Source organism: Alligator mississippiensis, chromosome 3 (assembly GCF_030867095.1).
Source record: "Alligator mississippiensis isolate rAllMis1 chromosome 3, rAllMis1, whole genome shotgun sequence".
In the NCBI taxonomy this organism is placed as follows: domain Eukaryota; kingdom Metazoa; phylum Chordata; order Crocodylia; family Alligatoridae; genus Alligator; species Alligator mississippiensis.
This window is the reverse complement of record NC_081826.1, coordinates 283,105,129-283,126,445: the sequence shown is the minus strand read 5'-3', so window position 1 is coordinate 283,126,445 and position 21,317 is coordinate 283,105,129. Positions and strand designations below refer to the sequence as shown.

The following is a 21,317-nucleotide window of genomic DNA, read 5'->3' as shown; positions in this document are numbered from 1 at the left end:
GCTCACCAAAACTCGCACAGTAATTTGGTAGCAGAGCCTGGATAGGTAGAACCCAAGACTTCCTGACTCATTCTTCTAAACCGTGATGTCTCTTGCCAGTCAGCTGTGGGGAACAGTACTATCCTACAGCAGAGTAATTTGCTCCACCAAAATGCACGTGTAGACGGTAACAGGGGCTGCCTGGGGCATGAGGGTTCTAAAGTGCAGGGGCGGCCTGCCACCTAGCCCCGCGCTTTTGTACCCTTGTACCTCAGCCAGCCTCTCCACTGCCACTCAGAGCCTGGGGCTGACCCCCCAGGATCCATTGCCAGCCCAGGGCTGCTCCACCTCAGCTCAAAGTGCTGGGGCCCTGGGCACATGTACAGACGCTGCGCCCAGGAGCAGTTTTCTCTGGCACAAACTGTGCCAGAATTTATCGTGTCACACTAATTTCTTGTGTACATGCACCCTCTTAGAGCTAAAAGCTACAGATACTTCTGATAAAGTATTTATCCAGTGTTTCATAAGGAGAAGGGGAAATTGTTTAACTTTGATTAGCCCTATTGAAGTCTGTGTGGGAGTAAATTCATATGCTTTGACAAATTGTGTGTTAGTAACTCAGAAGAAAAAATGCTGCCATCTTTTTTCTTTGTGCTATGACCAGTTTCCCAAAATTTCAAACTAGTTTCATAAAGATACTGAGTTCAAAGAAATAATTCAGCAATTGTAATACATATACATGTTTTTAACTATGCTCTCAGAATGCTGGTATCAGAGACCACCTCACTTATTGTCATACAACCATTTTTTAGGTAGAAATATTATGGCATGTCATCATATAAAGTATGAATTTTAATAATAAACTTAAAGCTCTGCTATGATAAATATGTAAACTTGGCTCTGGAAGAGCAGCATGCACTTCCTGGAATTCTGTGCATAGTGTGGTTATAAATAAGCGTCAGGTCGTTTGGGCAGTCACTGGCCCTGATATCTGGTGTCACAAGTAATTTCTGGTGTGGGCTTTTTCTACTGACAGACAGATGATTTTTTGGCAAATGTTACAGAACCTTAGATTGGAATTTATCCCATATGATAGATTAATGAAGAATAAACCTAGTCTTCTGACTGGTGAGGTGGGCAAATACATACACTACTTATATAGTGTGCATATGTATTACCAAAACTTAATATCTTCAGAAATATCATACCCCAAAATCTCTCTAATTCAAGCAACTGAACTTCCTCTTGCTTAGGTAAGATACTAAAAAGACTGATGGATGAACACATTATTATATGCATACTTTAAAACTAGCTTTACAGTAAAGTTCCATTCTTAAACATTGAATTGACAGGGAAGGGCATTTTTTAACATATATGTATTTATAATATGTTGATTCTATACATACATATTTTAAAACCTGTGTATAGCGCATTAATGGAAAATCAGGTTTTCCTCACCATTTTTTTCTACTCCTTATTCTTATCTTTTGCTAAACGTGTAATGAACTGGAGGAAACATGACTTCCTTATTTGGGTAGCACTGTTTCACTACTTTTCTCTAAAGAGCAACAAGAACATTTGTTTACAAAAAATGAGGGTGGGGGGAGGAGGGGGTGATATTTTAAAAAATCCCAACAACTTTGGTTTCAGAGGTTTAAGAAGTAGCCAAATTTTAGGCCAAAATTAATACTGGAAACAATATCCCTCTCAAATCACAGTCAGTTTGTTTAGGTAAGTGGCCTGAAAGCTCTCATCCAGAATGGAGGCCATAAGTGGAAGAATGCCACCTGTATGCTATCACTGTGTAGAGTGAAACTATGGTCACCTCATCCTTTGGATCACAGCTTAGAGTTTGACGTGAAATGGTAAAAGAGTGAATTGGGAGTGAAAAATTTTCGTTACAAATTTCAGTACAAAGTAGCGTTCTCTCTTGCCACGTGTACATGGAAGTTCAGTGATTGCACAGCTGCAAAAGGGAATTCAGAGCTGTGTAGTTCTCGAATGAGGATAGCTTTCCATGTAGACACTTAATCATTAGGGCCCTTCCAAATTCACGGCGGAAGTGGGCTATGCAGCAGCTCCTTTAATCTTGCAGGTTCCTCCCTGTACACCCCTCCTCCCCTCCCTTCCCCCAGCAATTGGCAGAGGGGCCCTGGTGGCCCTGATGCTTGCTGCTGACTGGCCAGGAGGCAAAAAAGCACCATGTCTAAAACTGTGGTTTTTGCCCCCTGATGATCAGGAGTGAGCGATGGGGCCCCTTCACCAATCTGCAGGGGAGGGCACGTGGGAGAACTTGCAAGGTTAAAGGAGCTGCCACACAGCCCACTTCTGCCATGAATTCAGTAGGGCCCTACTAATCATACAGATCTACAGAGACAAGTGAAACTCATGGTCCTAGGTCCACCCTTCTGCAAAAATAATCTTTTTCTGGACTTAATCTACTTTTCTACCTTGTTCTAAATGGTTTCCTCCAGAGGAAAGAATTAAAATAATAGACAGTTAGCAAATTGGACTAGCTGCAAATCCAGCTGCGGTATGTGTGTCTATTGTTTAAAGTATTGTATTAATAGCAGTTGAATATCTTGTAAGGAATATTTGTTCAGGTCTATACACTTCTGAAACAGCTTGGGAAGTATAGTAACACTGGCTGGCTCAATGCTGGGCATGTTCTCATAAGCCCAGCATTGAGAACAAGCCCAGGTACTTGTACTCTGTTGCTTACAGTATGACTTTCATTATTTATAAACTGTCCTTTGGTAATGGCATGTAACATCATTTTCACTGTTTTTGTTCTATCACATTCAAAGCCATTTTATAATCCTAGTGAAATACTTGAAACACGTGGTATTCCGAGATAACACAGTACTGGAAGCTGAGGGCATGCAGTGTCTAGCTAATGAATGCGGTTCTTGATTTTGTTTCGTTTCCTTTCTGAGAGGTCCTGTATTATTTTGTTCTGGCAAGGAGGAGTCAGTTAAGCTGTGTACCCATGAACTTGGATAGAAAGGTGAACCACTTTCCTTGTTTGCACAAGGAGTGTGTTAAAGTGTAACTGAGAAGTGACAGGATTTGGAGATAATTCATTGCTAAAATTTAGACTAGTGCACCAACAAAAGACGTCGGAGCAGTCTTGTCTGTAATATGTTGAGGAAATTTGTGGCTTCTTGGGATTAAAAAGACCAAAATCCTTAATAGATGGTTGATTTGTATGCAGTTTTAGTGTGGTAGATGATATAATAGGACATAACTGAGGAGGTAAATTGGCAGCATTTTACCGCCTTAAAAATAACCACAAGAAATGTCAGTACTCAGAGGATATGCAGTTATGTTGATTCAATACTTACACAGTGTAGAGGCCAGGGTGACATGCTTCTAGTTCATAAGGAGCATCACTTTCACTTGGTTCTCGCTGGTATTCAGTTTCCTGTCTGCTGCTCGTAGAGAAGAGGGTAAGGCACAGGACTACAGATTAGGCATTCTACCCCATCCCCTACCCTCCATATTTCCAACTGTTGTGAGCTTGCTTTGTGACCTTCTCAAAGAGATTTAAGCTGCCTCAGTTTCCCAAACTTCAAAATAGTTGCAACTTATTTACCACATGAAATTGAGACCCATTTAATTAATATTTAATATTTCTTGATGACATGCATTATGGAATAGCTTTTAGCCAGGTTAAATGCATTGCATTACAGCGTATTAATCACATTGTTATAGTAGCATACCTTTTTAAAGAATTACTCAAGCTTGCTCTTCTTAAATAAAACTAGTTCCAAAGGGGAAGTTTCCAGGCATATCATTAAAAGTTTTGAAGTTAATTTTAATTAGTCATTATTCTCTTTGCAACACTACATCAGTGGGGTTTCAGTAGATCAGTGGTTCTCAACCTTTTTTGTACCAGGACCCATTTGTCAACATTGATGGCCCGTACCAACCCAGTGCCCCTCTCTCCTGACGGTGCCCCCAAGCCCTAGCCCCATCATGTGTGGGGCAGAGGGAGGGTGTGTGGAGCAGGATGGGGAGGGGGAGTGGAGTAGGGGGGCCCCAAGCAGCCCCTCGCAGGCTGGGACTGCCAGCCTGCAAAGGAAAAGCCACAGTTAACCATGTTTTTCTCTTTTAAAGGAGAATCTATTTTTAAAGTTTGTTGATCCTCATTTTTAAAGTTTGCTTACAACCCATTCATATATTCTCATGGCACATGGGTTGAGAAACACTGCTGTAGATGATTGGAAGTTTTATACTGTGCACATCTGCACATCACACTGGGGTGGGGGGCAGAAACTACGAAATAGCGCCTTAGCTGTGGAGCTCACATTGACATTAGCAAAGGTGACTGGAGATACTGGGAAAATGAGATGCAGGAGTGCTAATAGATTTGTCCAAAGTTATGCCAATCAGTGGCAGAGATGGCATTAGGATTCAAGCCTCCTGATTTAATAGCCTTATTTCTTGTCATTGGATTAGACTACGCTATCACTGACCACCCTTGTCTCTGATCTAAATTATGCTTGTTAAAAGTGCCCTTCGTTCACATAGTCTGTTTATGTAACTTCATTGGTTTTGGCAACACTGGCATGTTTTGAAACCAGGCTCTGTTAAACGCTGCATCCAATAGTCACTTGGAGAGCACCTGTTTCGGCCAGTTAGCTTTATACACTCTTGTTCTGTACTTGACAAACTACTGACATTCTAGCTGACTTGATTTTTCCAGTTTATTTTTATAATCAGCTTTGCTTTAATATGGAAGTGTTGCCCTTGACAGGCATAATGCAAACAGAAATGGGGAGCTTTCTCATTTTAATTTTAGCTTTGAGCTCTTTTATCATTAGCTTTGTTGAGATTTGTTTATAGTGGAACAGGAATATTTCTGTTCAGTGCAGTGAGCTCAGACTGGCAAGTTCACTGCATGTAAGATGCCAAAAAAACCTACCCCAAAACAAAACAAAAACAGGCAAGACCCAGGTTTTGGTTTTTGTTATGGGATTTTTAAAAGTGGCTGGGCTATGTGAACACCTTTTATAGACCAATGGATATGAATATTTAAAATCTAATGCTGTTTTGTAAATAATACAGTATTGAAGCAAAATATGTGTGTGTTAGCGGTGAGCTTGATACAAAGTTGGTAACAGGGTGCTAAACCTCTCATGTCCATGCCTTCAATTCAGTTTTAATCTGTCATGAATGTGAGAGTGCGAGGTTTATTTAACTTATTTATAAGCCTAATTCTCTATGCTATCACGGTAGTCTTCAGATATTCTGTTCTGATGTACTGTACTTAGAATTCGAAGATCTATTTTTCCTTGACTTTCTCTATTCTGTATGCATGGTGGATCTTTAATAATATCTTCATTTAACTTGAAGATCATGATGTTAAGCAAATGGGAGGATTTGAGTATGCACTGGGAACCTCAAACTTAAAAACAGGAAATGCAGATGTGTTTTTATTTTTCTTAGCCTTATTGTCACATTGCTTTTATGAGATCATTTTTTCTCATTTTGCATTTTTAATAGCAGTATAAGTAACACTAAAATAAAATTGTATTCATGTTGCATGACACTCACTATAGCACTGTAATTATTGTGAATGAAGTTATATAGAGCAACTTCTGCTGGAAAACATCTTCCCCTTTGCTGATGGTCTAAAAAGCATGTGAATGTTTTGGGACCATCAATCTATATCCAGTCCAAAAGATAAAGGAGTTCCTTAACAGCTCCATTGACACTTCATTAGAGCATTTGCCTTCTTGTGGGGCTGGAGAGGAAAAAGAGAGAGAGAGAGAGAGAGAGAGAGAATTGTTGCTGAACCAGAGTATTCTGTTTACCATTGTTTTGCAGTTTAAAATGTTATTGAGATGCTTGGGGTTTTTTAAGGTATTCTATACCAGAGATCCTGTTCAGCACAAGTAGTAAATTATAGTCCTTGCCCCAAAGAATTTACCATTTTATTTAGATATGAATGATCAATCATGGGGTTGGAGTGCAGGACAACAAAAATATTTAGGCAGGTTGTATACATTTTGAAGCCTCGCATCTTTTTCTGTTTTATTTTTTATTAATTATTAATTTAGGCTATTCTTGTAGCTGATGTTGTATCAAGTAATAGAGAGGTAGGTGAATGAGGAACTACAGGTATTTCATGCACTAAGGCAAAAAGTCATTCAAGCATCATATGCAAATTCTTAAAACATACAGCATCATGTTCCTCTCTTCACTTAGTAAATCAGCTTTATAGACTGGCAAGCATGTTCTTGGAACAGCAAGGGATCTACAATAAATCCAAGTAGGGCAGTCTCATCCAAATACAAATCCAGAGCCCTTCTGCCTTATTTGAGTAAAACACAACACTGAAACGACGTCTTTTTATGGAGGTCAGAAGATCAGAAAAGGAAAGCCAGAGCCAAATCAGATGCTGAGCAATCCTGATTCTGAGTGTAGAGCAGCAGATCCCAAACTTTGACAGTTTATGTAGCATCTTCTTAAATTGATTTGAAGTGAACTGATGGAATATCTAGTTCTCATACCACCTGTGAGTTTACCTGTATGGTTTGCGAATCCCCATTTTGGATCAAGCTATTTTCGTGAAACCTGTTAAATATCTCCAGTATAGTTACCACCGTTTCCTAAGGATAAGCTTTACCTGTGTGGTCCTCTCTCAGCACGTGTCTGCACGCAGTTTTCCTATACCTTAAAGGAGTAAAACCACATGTGTGGGCAGAGCTATGCAAGCAGATGTAACTGGTGTATCTGCAACCAAATACATTAACTAGATCAGTTGCCACGTTGTTGTAGTCAAAATAGGAGCATATGTAATATAGGCCATATGAAGCATGCATAATGTAGGCTAGACCACCAGGAAGTGAAGTGAAAAAGTAATAAGAAGGCTGGTTTTGGGATGAGTTATTGCATCTCATAAGTTACTTTATCCTGAACCATTGAGATCAGCCTGGTATTTATTCATAAAAACAATTGCTCTGTTTGTGGTATCGTTCTAGACACATTTTTCATGAGAGAAAAGTGCTTATATATCCTCATCCAGCTTTATCCTTAGTGGCTAGTGCCTCTTAGGAGAGAATAGCACTGTACATGTGAATGGGGCCCCATTAAAATGAAAAAATGCTTAATGTGAAATGTTTTAAGTTTAAATTCATAGGTGGTGACTTATTTTTAGCTTGTATATGCCCAGAATCTGTAACTTGCATAATGCCAGGAATCCTAGTGGAAGGCTTAGAAATTTACCTTTAATCGTATTTCAGACTTACCATTGTTAGCAGTTTATTCAGTCTATAAGGTACAACTCTACCGTGCCTTCTGCCTGTTAACAGGTCATCAGGCAAAATCTTAGCTGAAGTATGGCAACACCTGAGGATTGTACTGCTGACTAGGAAAGCACTTTAAAGGACACTGCAGAAATTTTGGAAATACGCTGATGAAATGTGGGAACTGTATCTGCTTAATAGAAGTAGTTATGGAGGTAGAATCCATTCACAGTAAAATGCTGGCAAAGTGTGGTCCTTGTGGTAGCTATATGGTGTTCTGTGTTTCATTTAGCTTCTTTCCTCCTTCCTGTTCATTTAAAAATGAACTAATTTCTGTTTTCTTCTGTTTAACAGACTAGAGACGACTTCCTCGGTCAAGTAGACGTCCCACTTAATCATCTTCCGGTAAGAAATGTCCAAGTCTTCATCCTGTCTGTGGTCTGTACCCCATGTGAGAAATTTCCATAAACATTATGCAGCTTGTCTCTACAAGTAGTTCAGTCTGATCTCCCATCGTTACTGCAGCAGTATTAGTGGCTAATTGGAGACTTCCCTGGTTCTGTACAATGACCCCACATGCTCCTTGAGCTTGTTGGGACTAGAAAGAAGGTAATCTGAGATTCTCTTCCTTCTACCTTCAGAAAGCGCCTTTCTTTAAAAAAGTCCTTATTGCAGATATATGCTGTCATCCACTTCTGTTGCTTTTTCCTTGGGTCCACCTCTTCTACCCTGTGCTAAATGATGAATGCATTGGTAGCCCAAGCCCTCGTTATTCCTCTCCTTAACTATTGCTATGTCCTCTTTTCATCCTGTAACTTTCTTTCATGTTTGGATGGTTTCCCTCTCTGAGCATGCTGTTTGTATGGCACTCCTAAGAGTAGTGCCAAGAAATGCATCCTAACCCTCTCATCCTATTCTGCACAAGTCAAACCTTGAAATGTTAGATAGCAGAGGGCACCTTGAGGGTGCCTTCTGCTGCCATTCTCACGCAGGCTGAAGACCACAATTTCCAGAATGACAGCAGGGCCCTTAAAGCACTCGTTTGAGGCATGCAGAACACAAATCGGCAGGAGAAGGTTATGCCTCTCAGCAGTGTTTTCAGGGGTACCATTGCAGCAGCATGGACATGCTCTGTGGGAGCCAAGCAAATTCTCTTTCCTCTAAACATCTTAACATGCACAGCTTTTACTTTGCTTTCCATTGCTAACCTACTTCAGCTCCTCCTTTCCTAGTGACGTATCTACCGCTTTAGTTATGTGCATAGTCAGTTGAAATAAGCTTGCATGCCATTTAGGGGAAGACAGTCTGTGCCCTATCTGGAAAGGTGCCGTATCTGTTTTGAACACTGGTTCAGAGTCATAACTATAGCCTGGAATATGAGAACCTGGAAGGATTTAAGAAGCACCCATTCAAGTGTCTGGGTGTCTTATAGAGCAAGGATATATACATGCAAACCATTTACTGTGGGGTAAAATAGTTAGGGCTCTACAGGGCATCAAGAACCTCATGTACATACTTTATCCTCTGGCAGATGAAAGTTAGACCAAAAGAGATTACTCCTGTCATTGAGAATGAAACTACCACAATTTCACTTTTGTGTGTGGCATAAGGTAGGCGCACACATGTGGGCATGTGAGGGAGCACCTTTCAGTTCACAGTAAGTTTTGTCTGTATCCTAAATTACCAGAAAACTCTCTTGATAGCCAGTCCCTGTGCAAAACAACTGCTACAGGGATTAGCACTACAGGGATTAGCAGCCACTTGTAGAAATCAGTAGGTGAGGGAGTGAGTTAGTTTTTTAAAGAAGAAAAAACATTAAAAATACAGCTATCTTAAAGAGGGTCCTCTTTTACTGTAGCATATTTGACTAATATAAGTAATCTCACTATTTTGAAGTACTAATTGGAACTCCAATCCAAGTAATGCTAAAATAATAATGCAAGTGAGTACCAATATTCAACAGTATAGATGTAATATTTCTTTCATATTAGAAATGGTAAATAATAATTCAAGTAATTTTCCATTCTTAATAAATAAATTGCAGCTTTTAATATATATTAGTGTGTACTCAAGATATTTCTGCAGCTAAAGTGTACTAGTCTATTTTTTACTGTGCTATGGTATAGTGAATGAAAGTACAGTGCAATTTTTTTTAAAAATTTCAACACTTAAATATTTGGAATAATGATGCAAATCTGAGTAGAAGAAACAGTATACAGAAAGTTCAATTTTTGTATTGAGCTGGCAAGGAGAAATGTGTTTATTACTTTCTTTGTGCTTGCTTTTAGTATAATCTAGAGGTCAGCAATATTTTTTTGAATTACAAGCCAGAATGACCCAACTCAGATTCAAGGCAGACCGGTACTAGGAACTGGTCTCTGCTGCCATTTCTCCCTGCTACCTGACCTGCCACTGGGCTATGGAGCAACACAGTATGGGTGAAGCCCTCTTCCACTAAAGCCAACCAGCTATGGTATAGTGCAGGCAAACCTTCCTTCCCCACCCTTGCCACCAAGCATTTCTGAAGCCCCTCTAGCTCAATGCCAAATCCAGTGGCGCGATGGGCTCGATATTGCCCGTGGGCTGCAGGTTGACAGCTCTTCGTGTAATCTGATATTCATTGCTAGATATGCTGCGTGACATTTCAAAACTAAAAGCTCTCCTAGTATCTGTTTAGCTTTTATGGCACTTATCTACAGCTGACCAGGGCCATGTACAGACCTTTATTTTCTCCAGGTAGTCGCCCTTCTCTCAGGTGAAGCCATGAGTGTACAGATGTTCAAGACTTTTCTCCCAGAGCAAAAACGGCTGTTTCAAGAGAAAAATAACCTGGGACAACCTGGGTTAAATCACTCCCAGGAAAGTTTATTCTGGGAGAAGTCACAGCATCCAAGGGTACTTTGCCTTTCCCCTCCTTCCCTCTCCCCCCTTTCCCTCACCTCCTCCCAGAAGTGTGTCACTCACTGGACTTTGTTACTCCAGCTAAGCATGGAGCAGAAAATGCCCCCTTCATAATCCCCACATTGTGCTACAGGAAGGCACAGGTAGTCTGTCAGCCAGGCAAGGCTGCCCTGCTTGGTGCTGCCATTCAATGTTGGGGCAGGCTGAAGGAGTGTGCCAGGCATACTGAGATGGGCACACAGGACCCCCTGGCTGTGCAGCACCAGCACTGCAAGCTTAGTACTTCAGGGGCTCAGCATTCAAGTGTCTGTTCAAATGTCTTCAGATAAGATTTTCTATCACGAGAACAGACCTGGGAGAATTCTCTCAGATCATCTGAAAGTGCATACTCAGCTCAGGTTAAATCTCAAACACTGACAGCTGGCAACTTTTTCTCCTTCTCATGATGTTTGGACTTTTTGGAACTCTCCACTGACAGGTTAAGTGGTAAGTGTAGCGTCTGAGGTTACGTCTGCTCTAGAAAGTTTCTCTCCCAGAGTTTTTGACATTCAGCTGCCAACGCTGCTGGTTCTCTGGAGCTATGCATAGTTTGCAGCTCTTCCTAATCTTGTGTGTTCTCACTCAGACAGATGTCAGCAGAAAACCTGGTGCACTATAGAGAGAGAGACCTGCTCCTTCACAGCGGTTGGCATGGCTGTCATTAGAGCATGTCCACATGGTCATTTTGCTGATGGCTGTAGTTCAAGGGAAATCATGTGCCGTTTGTGGGGATAGTTTTATTCACGTGACATAAAAGCTGGATTTTGCCTGCTAGTATCGACTTCGTGTTGGACACAAATATATAGTGGCAAAAAGTGGCACTTGTTTTGGCAAAACAGGCCTGGGTAAAGTTGCAGTTTGACAGATTTGCTTTTCTAAAGCCACACAAAACTATAAATTTTTGGGAACAAAGTAGTGTATCTTTTCCATTGGTTGTAATGAAACTATTGGGGAGCTTATTACTGGTCAGAGCTGCAATTGAAAGATGATTAATTAAAAAATAATTGGCCCAGGATGATTCATAAGTCCTTGTAAAACATTGAGTTGTTGAACTGTTCTGATAAAAGTGGATGATGAGTTCCATTCATTTAATTGTCACTGGTCCCCTATGTACCTCTCATTTTTTTTGGAAAGTGAGTGAGTTCCAATTGGAAGGCCTGTCTTGTAACTCAATTCTGTAAGACTCTATCTTTCTTCTCAGTCTTCCAAAGGTTCAATACAATCTCAACATAGCAGACCAAATTCCAGCCTAAATTAGTGCATGTACTTAAATTTACCGGACCTGAGCCAGAACCACAACAGCTATCTGTTACTGCCACTGCTGCCTGCCCAAGGGGGGCTTGCATGGCAGGGGAGGGGGTGTGCAGGGGGAGTGTGAAGGAGACCAGGTAGTATGTATTGGGGGAGGGGGGAGGATATGGAGGAGAGTGCATCAGAGCAGCTTCAATGTATGTGTATAGGTGTCTATAGTGCCTGTGTGTGGGGAGGGGAGTGTAGAGGGCAGAGATTGCCCTGTGGGGAGGGGGTGGGGGACACAGGAGATTGTGCTCGGTGGGGAGAAGGTAAGGGAGATTGTGCTGTGCAAGGGTATGGGGGAGACCACATAGTGTGAGTGAGTGGTGGGGAGAAGTGCAGAAAAGTCTGCATGGTGCAAGTGTGTGTATGGGGGGAGGTGAATGAGCACAGGGCGGCAAGGAGACTGCACAGTGTGTGAGACTGGGAGAGATGGGGTGGGCAGTGTGGGGAACATTGTGGCCTGCAATGTAGGAAAAGTGCAGGGGACTGCATAGCAACAGGGGAGCTGTTGCAGCTCTGGCTCCAGCCGCGACCTGGGCCTAGGACCAGAACTGATGCCACTGCTTCCTGGCTGGAGCCAGGACCATTGTGGCGAGAGCAGCCGCATTGGTAAGCAGTGGCAGGGAAGAGGGATGACAGCAAAGGGGGCAAGTAGTAGGGGACCAAGGAGCAGTAAGGGGTGCAGGGTTAGGCCAACATATATAATGTTTTCCTCTCGTAGAATCTAATTATTGGGGGGTTGTTTTTAATTCAAAGTCAACTTGGATTTGGGCAGATAGGGTAACTATAATCCCCATTGAACTGTATAAGCAAAGATGGAGACTCTCCCCTTGAATTCTAGTGGTATATTTTTGCTGTCCATGTGGATATATTGCCAGTGCAATACAAAACTCCACATTCAGGTTTTATAGCTTATGCTTTCTAGCTGACCTATATTCCATCCCTCTGGAAAGCTGCAGACTTGAATTTGTTCAAAGCTCAGGAATCCGTAAGTAGAATCCTAGGTATAATCTTAGTCCCATGGAAAAACTTGAACTGATTCCAATATGGGCCAGGATTTAACTGTCAGTGCTTAAAGGGACTCAAAGTTATTCCTTTAGAAAAAATAAGTGAGCAGGTGCCAGAGTTTCAGCATTGTTCAACTCTTTACAGTTGTATCAGTGAGGAGAGTGGAACAGCTGGATCCTTTGCTTAAAGACAGTTAGCTTGATAGTTTACTGTTTATGAACAAGCCTTAAATGGTGGTTACAGACTGGGACAGATTTCTTACATATTGGGCACATCTACAAGTGCAATTAGTGTGCCTGAATAAGCTCTGGCAAAGTTTGTGCTGGAGTCAGCTGCTCCCAGGTGAAGCGTCTTCATGTGCACTGACTGGGGACCGCAGCAGTTAGAGCTGGGGTGGAGCAGTCCCGGGCTGGCAGAAGGCACAAGGGGTCAGCCCCGGGTTCCAGGCACTGGCGTTGGGTGGCAGAGGGGCTGGATGGGGCACGAGGGTGCTACAGTGTGACATAGGCCAGCAGGCAGCAGCCCCCGCACTTTTGCACCCTCATTCCCCACCCAACCCTGTTCACTGTCTACACGAGTTTCAGTGCAGTTAATTATTCCATCATAAGATAGTACTGCTCACCACTTTATGATAGAGTTAATTAATCTTCTGCACTATAACACTGGCGTTCGTGTAGACAGTGACGCTTTTACCGCAGAGCTAATTAGTCAATTCTGCAGTAAAGTGCAGATACGGATGCACCCATTATTTGCTTTTTTTGTGCTCTGCATGTTCTACCTCCCACTCTATGCCAATGTTGAATTGACTAGCTAAATGTTCAAATGGGAAAGCTCCAGGACACAGAAAGTTTTAAACATCAGTAATTTTATTTTCTGCATATTTAAATATTTACACATTTTTGTTTCATTTATTGGCAGGCTTTCTATCAACTAGTTTTGTAAATAAAGCAAAGAAGCTACTTCATTTTATAACTTGGCATAGATTTTCTGATATACTAATGGGTTTTTTGTTTTGTTTTCAAGCTTGACATTGTTTAAATATATTTTATTATACTAAATGCTGCATATCTTAGCCTCTTGTTGTCTGATGAGGGTTTTCTCCGGCTAAGTGTATGAGCATACTAACAGTAGATGCAAATGGAAAATACTTATACCAGTATAAAAATGTCTTTATTAGAAGGGATATTCTTTTTATTTGGACAAAGGTGACTTCTTGATTCCTACAGGCTCTATAGCTATTTTTCATGCTATATTTAGTTGTGTGCTTGTGTTATATGGGAGCTATTTATGATTTTTTTTTTTTTTTTTTTTTAAAGAAAAAGTCACCCTGAGGCAGAATGCTATTATAGACTTCTTGCAAATTACAGTAGTGTAAAGAGTCTGATGTGCCTTATCATGTTGCTAGGAAGAAAATAAATCCTAATGAGAAAAGAGTGATTTACACCCCCCATATATGCACTGTAATGTGTGGGAGTATGTTATTCTTCATATTACAAACATGTGATAAACCCTGCTGCTATAATAGAACATTAAGCCACATAAGATGTTGCAGTGCACATATGGTTTGGTGAATAAGGTATATTCAAATACCGTTTTTTAGTCAACATTACTTTTTCAAAATGAAATAATGAGTAGGAGCCGAAATAGAAGCATAACTGTGCCACACATTGTGTAAGTTAGTTTGAGGCATTAGCTGCTCCCTGTTTTCCCCTTTATTAAGTACAATGATGACTGTTCTTTTCCTCTGATTTGTTTTATTGGAAGCATAATCAGGCATTTGCTTTTTAGCCAAGATCTAGTAATCAAAATATTCTTCCAAAACATCCCAAATTCCTTGATTGCCTCTGCATACATAGAATCTAAAGACTTGTTGATTTGCTCATTTACCCTGAGGCTGTGCTTGTGAATGCCCTTCTAGTAAATTTGCAGGAATCTAACCTGCACCATCTAACCCCCACATCTCCTTTCGCTGAGGCTCACTAGATAATATAAATGCTCCATACTTCAAATCCATTCACTAATCCAGTGTACTTCAGGAATCAACGTGTGGCCAGCTTCTGTCCAAAAATTTACAGTGGAGAAGCTTCTGACAGATACTTTAGCACTTGCACCCCTGGTTTTCTAGGATGATGTGATAATGTCTCTACTTGATGCTTTCCTGTGCATGACTAAGATTCCAGACTGCATCGTACTCAGTTATTGACATGAAATGTAATAAGATAACTCTATTTTTGATGCTCTGGGTAACATTATAATGATTTTTTTTTTGATCAGTAAAACTGAAAACAAAATCCTTTTTTCATTAAGTCTCTCTGTATGATACTGAGAAGTATTGTCATATAGCTGTGAAATATTCTTTGCTTTAGTTCTCCTTTAAGCCATGCAGTTGGTGTCTATTCTTCTCTGTACTTCAGTTTTATCATCTGAAAATGGGATTAACTAAATAAACACCTAGGAGAATTACTTGCTTACCTCCTATATAGCACTCAGAGAAGATAAAGTGTATTATATAAGTAATAAATCTCAACCTATACAAATTTTACACTTTTATCCACTAAAAACTACCGCTTCTCAGGAAGAAGGAAGCCATGAACTCACAAAAATAAAGTGCAAAAAAGGAATTAAGGAAATGACCAGGGGGAATGGAGAACTTTTTCACAGTAGAAAAAATGGCAAGGCATCACATTTCTTAGAAATGCAAGGGAAGTGGTTTTATTCTGAAACACAAACATACAATAAGACTTCAGTTTGCACTGCTTCACGAGACAGGGTGCCTTATGCTTGTGGTCATGTTAGAAGTCAGTGTTCTTGGGGAGTGATTTCCAGCTTTACCCACAGTGGTAATGTTAGCTGATCCAACATTTTCAGATGTGTCCACTTATTTGGTGGGACTGGAGACATTAATTTGAAATACCTGTGACCTGGTTTAAGGGATACTGAGCAATTGCTCAACATTTTATGGGTGCTTGTCATATCAGAAAATAAGATGTGCCTTACCTCGGTGTGAGCATTATTCACATTCCCACTGCGTACTTTCACTATTGCCAGCCCCATCGAACCTCTTCAGTCAGGTGCCAAAATGAAACAATGAAGTCATATAAATTGGATCAGGTATCATTGCGACCACATACATAAATATTTACAAATATAGGAAAGAAGGGAGGGGGAAAAACCTGACTAAAATAGTTTTCTAAAAATTTTACTTACCTAACATCAAAAATATATATTCATAGCTTGCTTCATTGTTTATTTTTTCATATGTATATCAATTCTTTGTTTCTTTTATTTACATTCTGGTCCTTGGGGCTTTATAGTTCATGTTGCCAGGCCTCTATCCAGAAAACTGAAGGCTAGAAATTTATTTTTGTAAATGAGACACTTACAATGTATAAAAAAGACCTCATTACCTAGAGCAAGACCTCAGATATCACAAAGCTCATGTGATGACTAGTTTTACTCATCTATCTCACATGGTGTTGGAAGTCTTATCTGAAGTGTTTTAAATCCTAAAACGGGAATTAATTCTATAAATTAGTAGTATTTATCTTTTTCTAGGAGGCATAGATTATATAATTTTTGATATTGATGGTCTTGGGTACAACTGGACCCAGTGTACTGCACTAATATTTTAGAGTCTCATTTTGGTCATTTTTCCCCCTCCTCCCTTCTTTAATATGTAAGTATTTGTGTATGTAATGGCAAAGACCGCTGGTCCGGCTTACATGCCCACTTCGGCAGCACATATACTAAAATTGGTTTTGATAGTGACATCTAGTGGACATGCTATGCAATAATGAAGTACCAACATGCACTTAACTGACAAAGATTGGCTTGCCTCAGTGCATACACAGATTTTGCTAATACATCTTTTTGCTGGATGTGGTGTATACGATATGCATCTTCTTGAGCCTCAACACTTTTAATTTGTCATTTCTCATTGTAGACAGAAGACCCAACCATGGAACGGCCATACACGTTTAAGGATTTTCTTCTCAGACCAAGAAGGTGAGGGAAGAGCTTTGTATCTAAGAAAATGTATGGGATGTAACATATTTTGGTTTTAAAAAGGATGTTTCATATTCGTCTTAGTTACTGTTGTTTTTGTTCTTCAGCCACAAATCTCGGGTAAAGGGTTTCTTGAGACTGAAGATGGCCTATATGCCGAAAAATGGAGGACAAGAGGATGAAAATAATGATCAAAGAGATGACTCTGAGGTAGAGTACCTGATTAAGACTTCATTAATTTCGCTGTAAAGATTAATGTGTAACTGGAAAAGAGAGTACTACAGTTATTTTCCTTTAAAAAGAAACAACTGTATGTAAATGTGAATGTCATCTCATGGCATTGCCATGATACACCAAACAAAGGAAAAGCAAGTGACAATTTTTGCATAGAAATTGACCACAACAATTTAATGCTGTTGTAGCAGGCTGGTTGGCAGAGGCTACATTCAGCTGTACATCCAGAGGCTACAAGTCCAGCTGTAGCTGTCAGCAGGTCTGCAGGGGCTACATCCCAGATGCAGACAGTAAGGCACTGATTACAGGCTGCCTAGGATGACTTTAGCAGGCTACTGGTTTGCAGGGGCTGGTCCACAGCTCCGGGTAGTAAGGCTTAATTACAGGCCTGTCCAGAGGACTGGCCCAGGTGTGACAGATAATTGGCTGACTGAAGGAAGTTAAAAAGCTCCCAGGGAAAGAATTCAGGGAGAGAGACTCGAGAGAGGAGAGTTAGGCTCCTGGGGAAAGGAGCCAGAGTGCAGAGTTAGGTGCCTGAGGAAAGGTGCCAGAGAACAGACAGAGGTCTGAGATATAAGAGAGGGAGAGAAGCTGCAAGCTGAAAACTGGTTGGAGAGTGGGGAAGTGAAAGAGAGAGAGGGAGTTAGTCCTTGACATAGGGCCTGGGAGAAGATCCAGGGCTGCAAGGTGGAAAGGAGCAGCACCGTGTTAGAGAAGTGAGTCAAAGACAGCAGTGAGAGAGAGCAGCAGGAAGCCAGAGGCACCTCTCAAGGGCTGGAGAAGACTCGGGACTGTGAGTGCACCCTTACACACTATGTTAAGGTTGCGTTATTGAATTTTGATATACACTTGTGGCATACATTTGAGGCCACTGGCCCTGCAAATAAAGGACTATATCGTGTTTAAAGAATGAGCTAAGCAAGTCCCCACTCACTACAGTTGTATACTTTTGTCTTAGTCCCTGCTGCCAGTTTCGTGAGTCAGTGCTAGGCAGGGCCATTATTGTACAACTGTTTTGCTTCTATCGCACCCCCCCCCCCCCATTAAAGCCCTTTTAAATAAAAGTGATACTAAATTATAGGCTTTTAATTTCATCAGACACATGAAGCCTGTCTCTGCTCACTAGATTTGTACAATTCTTCTGCTTGTAGGACTCAGGGCAGGTTGTCCTCTCACATCATGAATTATCAGCACTGCATTTTTATCAGTGCCATATTGCTTTTGCTAGGTCTTCCATGCCTTGTTCCTGTGAGCTAGTCTATTTAAGTTTTGGGTTTGTTCTCCTCGTCGGAAGAAAATATTCTACACTGCTCCTCATTCAAAGGAAAATATTCTACACTGCCATGTTTTTACATCCCTATATGGCATGTGTTTTTATCTTTTGTATTGATTTATAGGATCATATGAGAGTAGGCCTGGATCGGACCTCACAAGGCCATCTAGTCCAGCTCCCTGCCCAGGTCAGGATCAGCCCTGACTAAACCATCCCAGCCAAGTGTCCGTGTTATCTGCTCTTGAAAATTTCCAGGGGTGGAGATTCCACTGTTTCTTTAGGTAGCCTGTTCCAATGCTGGACCGCCTTCATAGTCAAATGGCATTAATACATGTGCTCCAGGAGTGGGGGGAGGGAGGTGCACTTTAATCAGAGTGGCTCCAAGAGCTGTTCTAATTAAAACACCTGGAATGTCTCATGTATCAGCATTCCTGCACTTCAAAATGGTGGCAGGGGTGCTTTATCTAAAGCTTGTGCAACCAGGTTTAGATAAAGTGCCCCTGCCACCATTTTGAAGCACAGGGATGCTGATACACAAGATGTGGGAGGCTGCTGGAGCTCAGTAATTGCCATTGGAATTTATTATTTATTATTATTATACGGCTTATTGGAATTACAGTATGTCGGAGCAGCCTCCCTGCTCGTGTATAGGCACATTAAAATTCCTCCTAAGCTCCAACCTAAATTTCCTCTGCTATAATTTGTGGTCATTGCTTCTAGTCCTGTTCCCTATAGTCACAGAGACAAGGCTATCTCCATCCTCCTGAGAATAGCCCTTCAGGTATTTGAAGACTGGTTCTTCTCTTCTCCAAACTGAATAACCTTAGTCCTTTCAGCCGTTCCTCATAAGTCATGCTTCCTAGACTTCTAATTTTTGTTGCTCTCTGATGGACTCTTTTCAGTCTCTCCCCATCTTTCTTGAAGTGTGGGGCCCAAAACTGGACCAGTACTCCTGATGAGGCATCACCAGTGCTAAATATAGACTCTAATAATCAATATACCATTGATTAAAGCATATACAAGTAATACTTTATATATTTTAACATCACCCTCCTTTCAGTTCCTTCCTGGTAGATCTTCTTTCCAGATTACTGTTTCACACTCATCCCATCCTACTACCTCACTCAGTTTTCTATTCTTCACTCTCATGTTTTCTCACTTTAAAAAAAAACAAAACCCTTTTTCTCTATCATTTGCTCTTATCCCTTCCCTACTGCTCTACTGTTACTTCTTTGAGGCTGGCTGTCATTGAATACACACTTAAAAAAAAATCTGTTCAGTATGTAATTGCAGTAAAGAAGAGTAGTGAGATGTCAGGATATAGAAGTAATAGTTTGGAGAATAGCATTGAAAACATGTAATGCCTTTATACCTATTCTGTAAATCAGCGCTGTGGCCTTACCTAAAATGCTTTGCATAATACTGGTCACCTGTTTCGGAAATGATATTGCAATGCCTAAAAGTCTCCCATATGAATATCGAAAAGTTTAGGGTGATTTATTTTAGAATGGTGATGAGTAAAATGGGAATAAAAAAGTAAACAAAATGATGGGCACAGAGGAGTTAGAACAAGAACATCAATTTTCCTTATTTCATATTTCAAGAACAAGGGAACAGGTCACAGAAATTCATAGCAAAGGAATATTTTTCTACAACATGCAACTAAAATTATTGACATGAAGCGTAACAATGTTCAGAAAGATGCAGTTGTGTATAGATATCACGATCCATATTTATATGGATATTCAGAATATCTGGTACCATGACCAATGACAGGTATTTTGGAAAGGATGTTTAACACCCTGCTTCAGGTATTACGGCAATCTCCGACCAACACAAACAAGGATAAGGATTATTTGGGGTTAAATTATTCTTTGCATGCCTTCTGTAGAATTCTTGCCCCTTCCTATGAAGTTTCAGGTTCTGGTAACTGCTTGAGATAGGACTGGATTTGCTGCTAATCCAATGCAATGTTGCAGGTTGAGTCCCTTTTTTTTTCCTGTTTTAGACCTAATCTCTTCCATAGTCTTGCACACGGGATGTCTTTGTTCCCTTCTTTGACATGCACATGTTCTTTCTTATGTGAACATTTGTCTCCTTTCCTGAGGTCATCCACATTTTGTAGGAGAGGGGAAAGTCTGTTTTATATTTTTTTCTACTTAGACCAGACACACAGGATTTTCTTTTCTTTTATTAAGTAGTGGGGAATTTTTCCTTCCACTTTCCCTGGGTACCAGGAGAAAATGGGTCTTTCCTATCTTTTGGGCTACATGAAGGATGGGCTTAATACTTCAGTCGTGCAGGTTATAGCCTGTTCATTTCTTCTTCTCGTTCCTCTTCACTTTACCTCATTTCTTCTCCTCCCCATTGTCTGTCTTAATACATTTCAGACTGCAGGAGGGAGAGGGATATTTGAATAGGCATGCATGTTCCTGACGGCCTGTTCTGCTCTTGTCTGTTTCTGCCTTCATAGGAACAGCTACTCAGGCTAGCGAGAGGGATATCTAATGATAGTGGTTGGTAATGCTTAGTTTTTGGTAACAAGTTAAATCTCCCACTTAGTTCTTACAAATATTAACTGCTGCTTTTTGTACTCTCCAAAAATGTCAGCTGTTGGAAGTAATCCTGAATTTACTCAGTTAATTCTATTATGTGTTTTTATTTTCATTCATTCTTGAAAACTCTCCAATCCTTGAAATGTAGTGGATAGAAACATTCAAAAAAAAATCTATCCAAGCTTTTTGCATTTGGCATAAGTACAGCAGACTATGTTAGATAAAGCTTGCTTCTAGAAGGATCATTTTGAATTGACTGTTGTCGTGATGCATTTTCCATTATTTTCTTGGCCAGACTGACTCTTCAGAATATAAAGCTCATTCAGTCACAGCATTTCCCTTGTGCTGTGCAGTAAATGTATGAAATATTCTCCAATCATTTTTTCAATACTAATTATGATTAGTATGTACAGTGGATGCCAGTTGCAGTCCAACTGTTGCTTTACCATAAGGTTAGTCTATAGCAGTCAAATGTCCATATGGCAAGAACAAAATTGTATTGCTGCAAGAGCTGTGTTCATTCCCAGAGAAAAAATGTGATGTTATTTCTTTTTAAATAGGTGTATGTAGAAAAAAATAATACATTCTGTCTGCATCTCTTGGAAATAAATGCATTGCTACTTCTAAAAAAAAAATGTTTTTTTTCAAGGCGCAGGGTTAAAATAGCATAATGTTGAGTTTACAATAACTGTATTATACAGCTGTGATAAACAGTGACTTAACCTAAAATATACCTCCTAAATGAAGACTTCATTTAGCCAATTTGTCTCAAGT

The 21,317-nt window shown here is 40.4% G+C and overlaps 1 protein-coding gene across 5 annotated transcripts in view; it reads left to right on the top strand.

Annotated features, from left to right (window-relative positions):
* NEDD4L (NEDD4 like E3 ubiquitin protein ligase) overlaps nt 1-21,317 on the top strand; it is a 352,508-nt gene that overhangs the window by 231,880 nt on the left and 99,311 nt on the right. For all 5 annotated transcript variants that reach the window (XM_059725264.1, XM_059725263.1, XM_006268859.4 and 2 more), the window contains 3 exons: nt 7,587-7,637; nt 16,420-16,481; nt 16,589-16,691. In XM_059725264.1, coding sequence (XP_059581247.1) covers nt 7,587-7,637; nt 16,420-16,481; nt 16,589-16,691 — 216 coding nt within the window. The remainder of the gene's footprint in view (nt 1-7,586; nt 7,638-16,419; nt 16,482-16,588; nt 16,692-21,317) is intronic.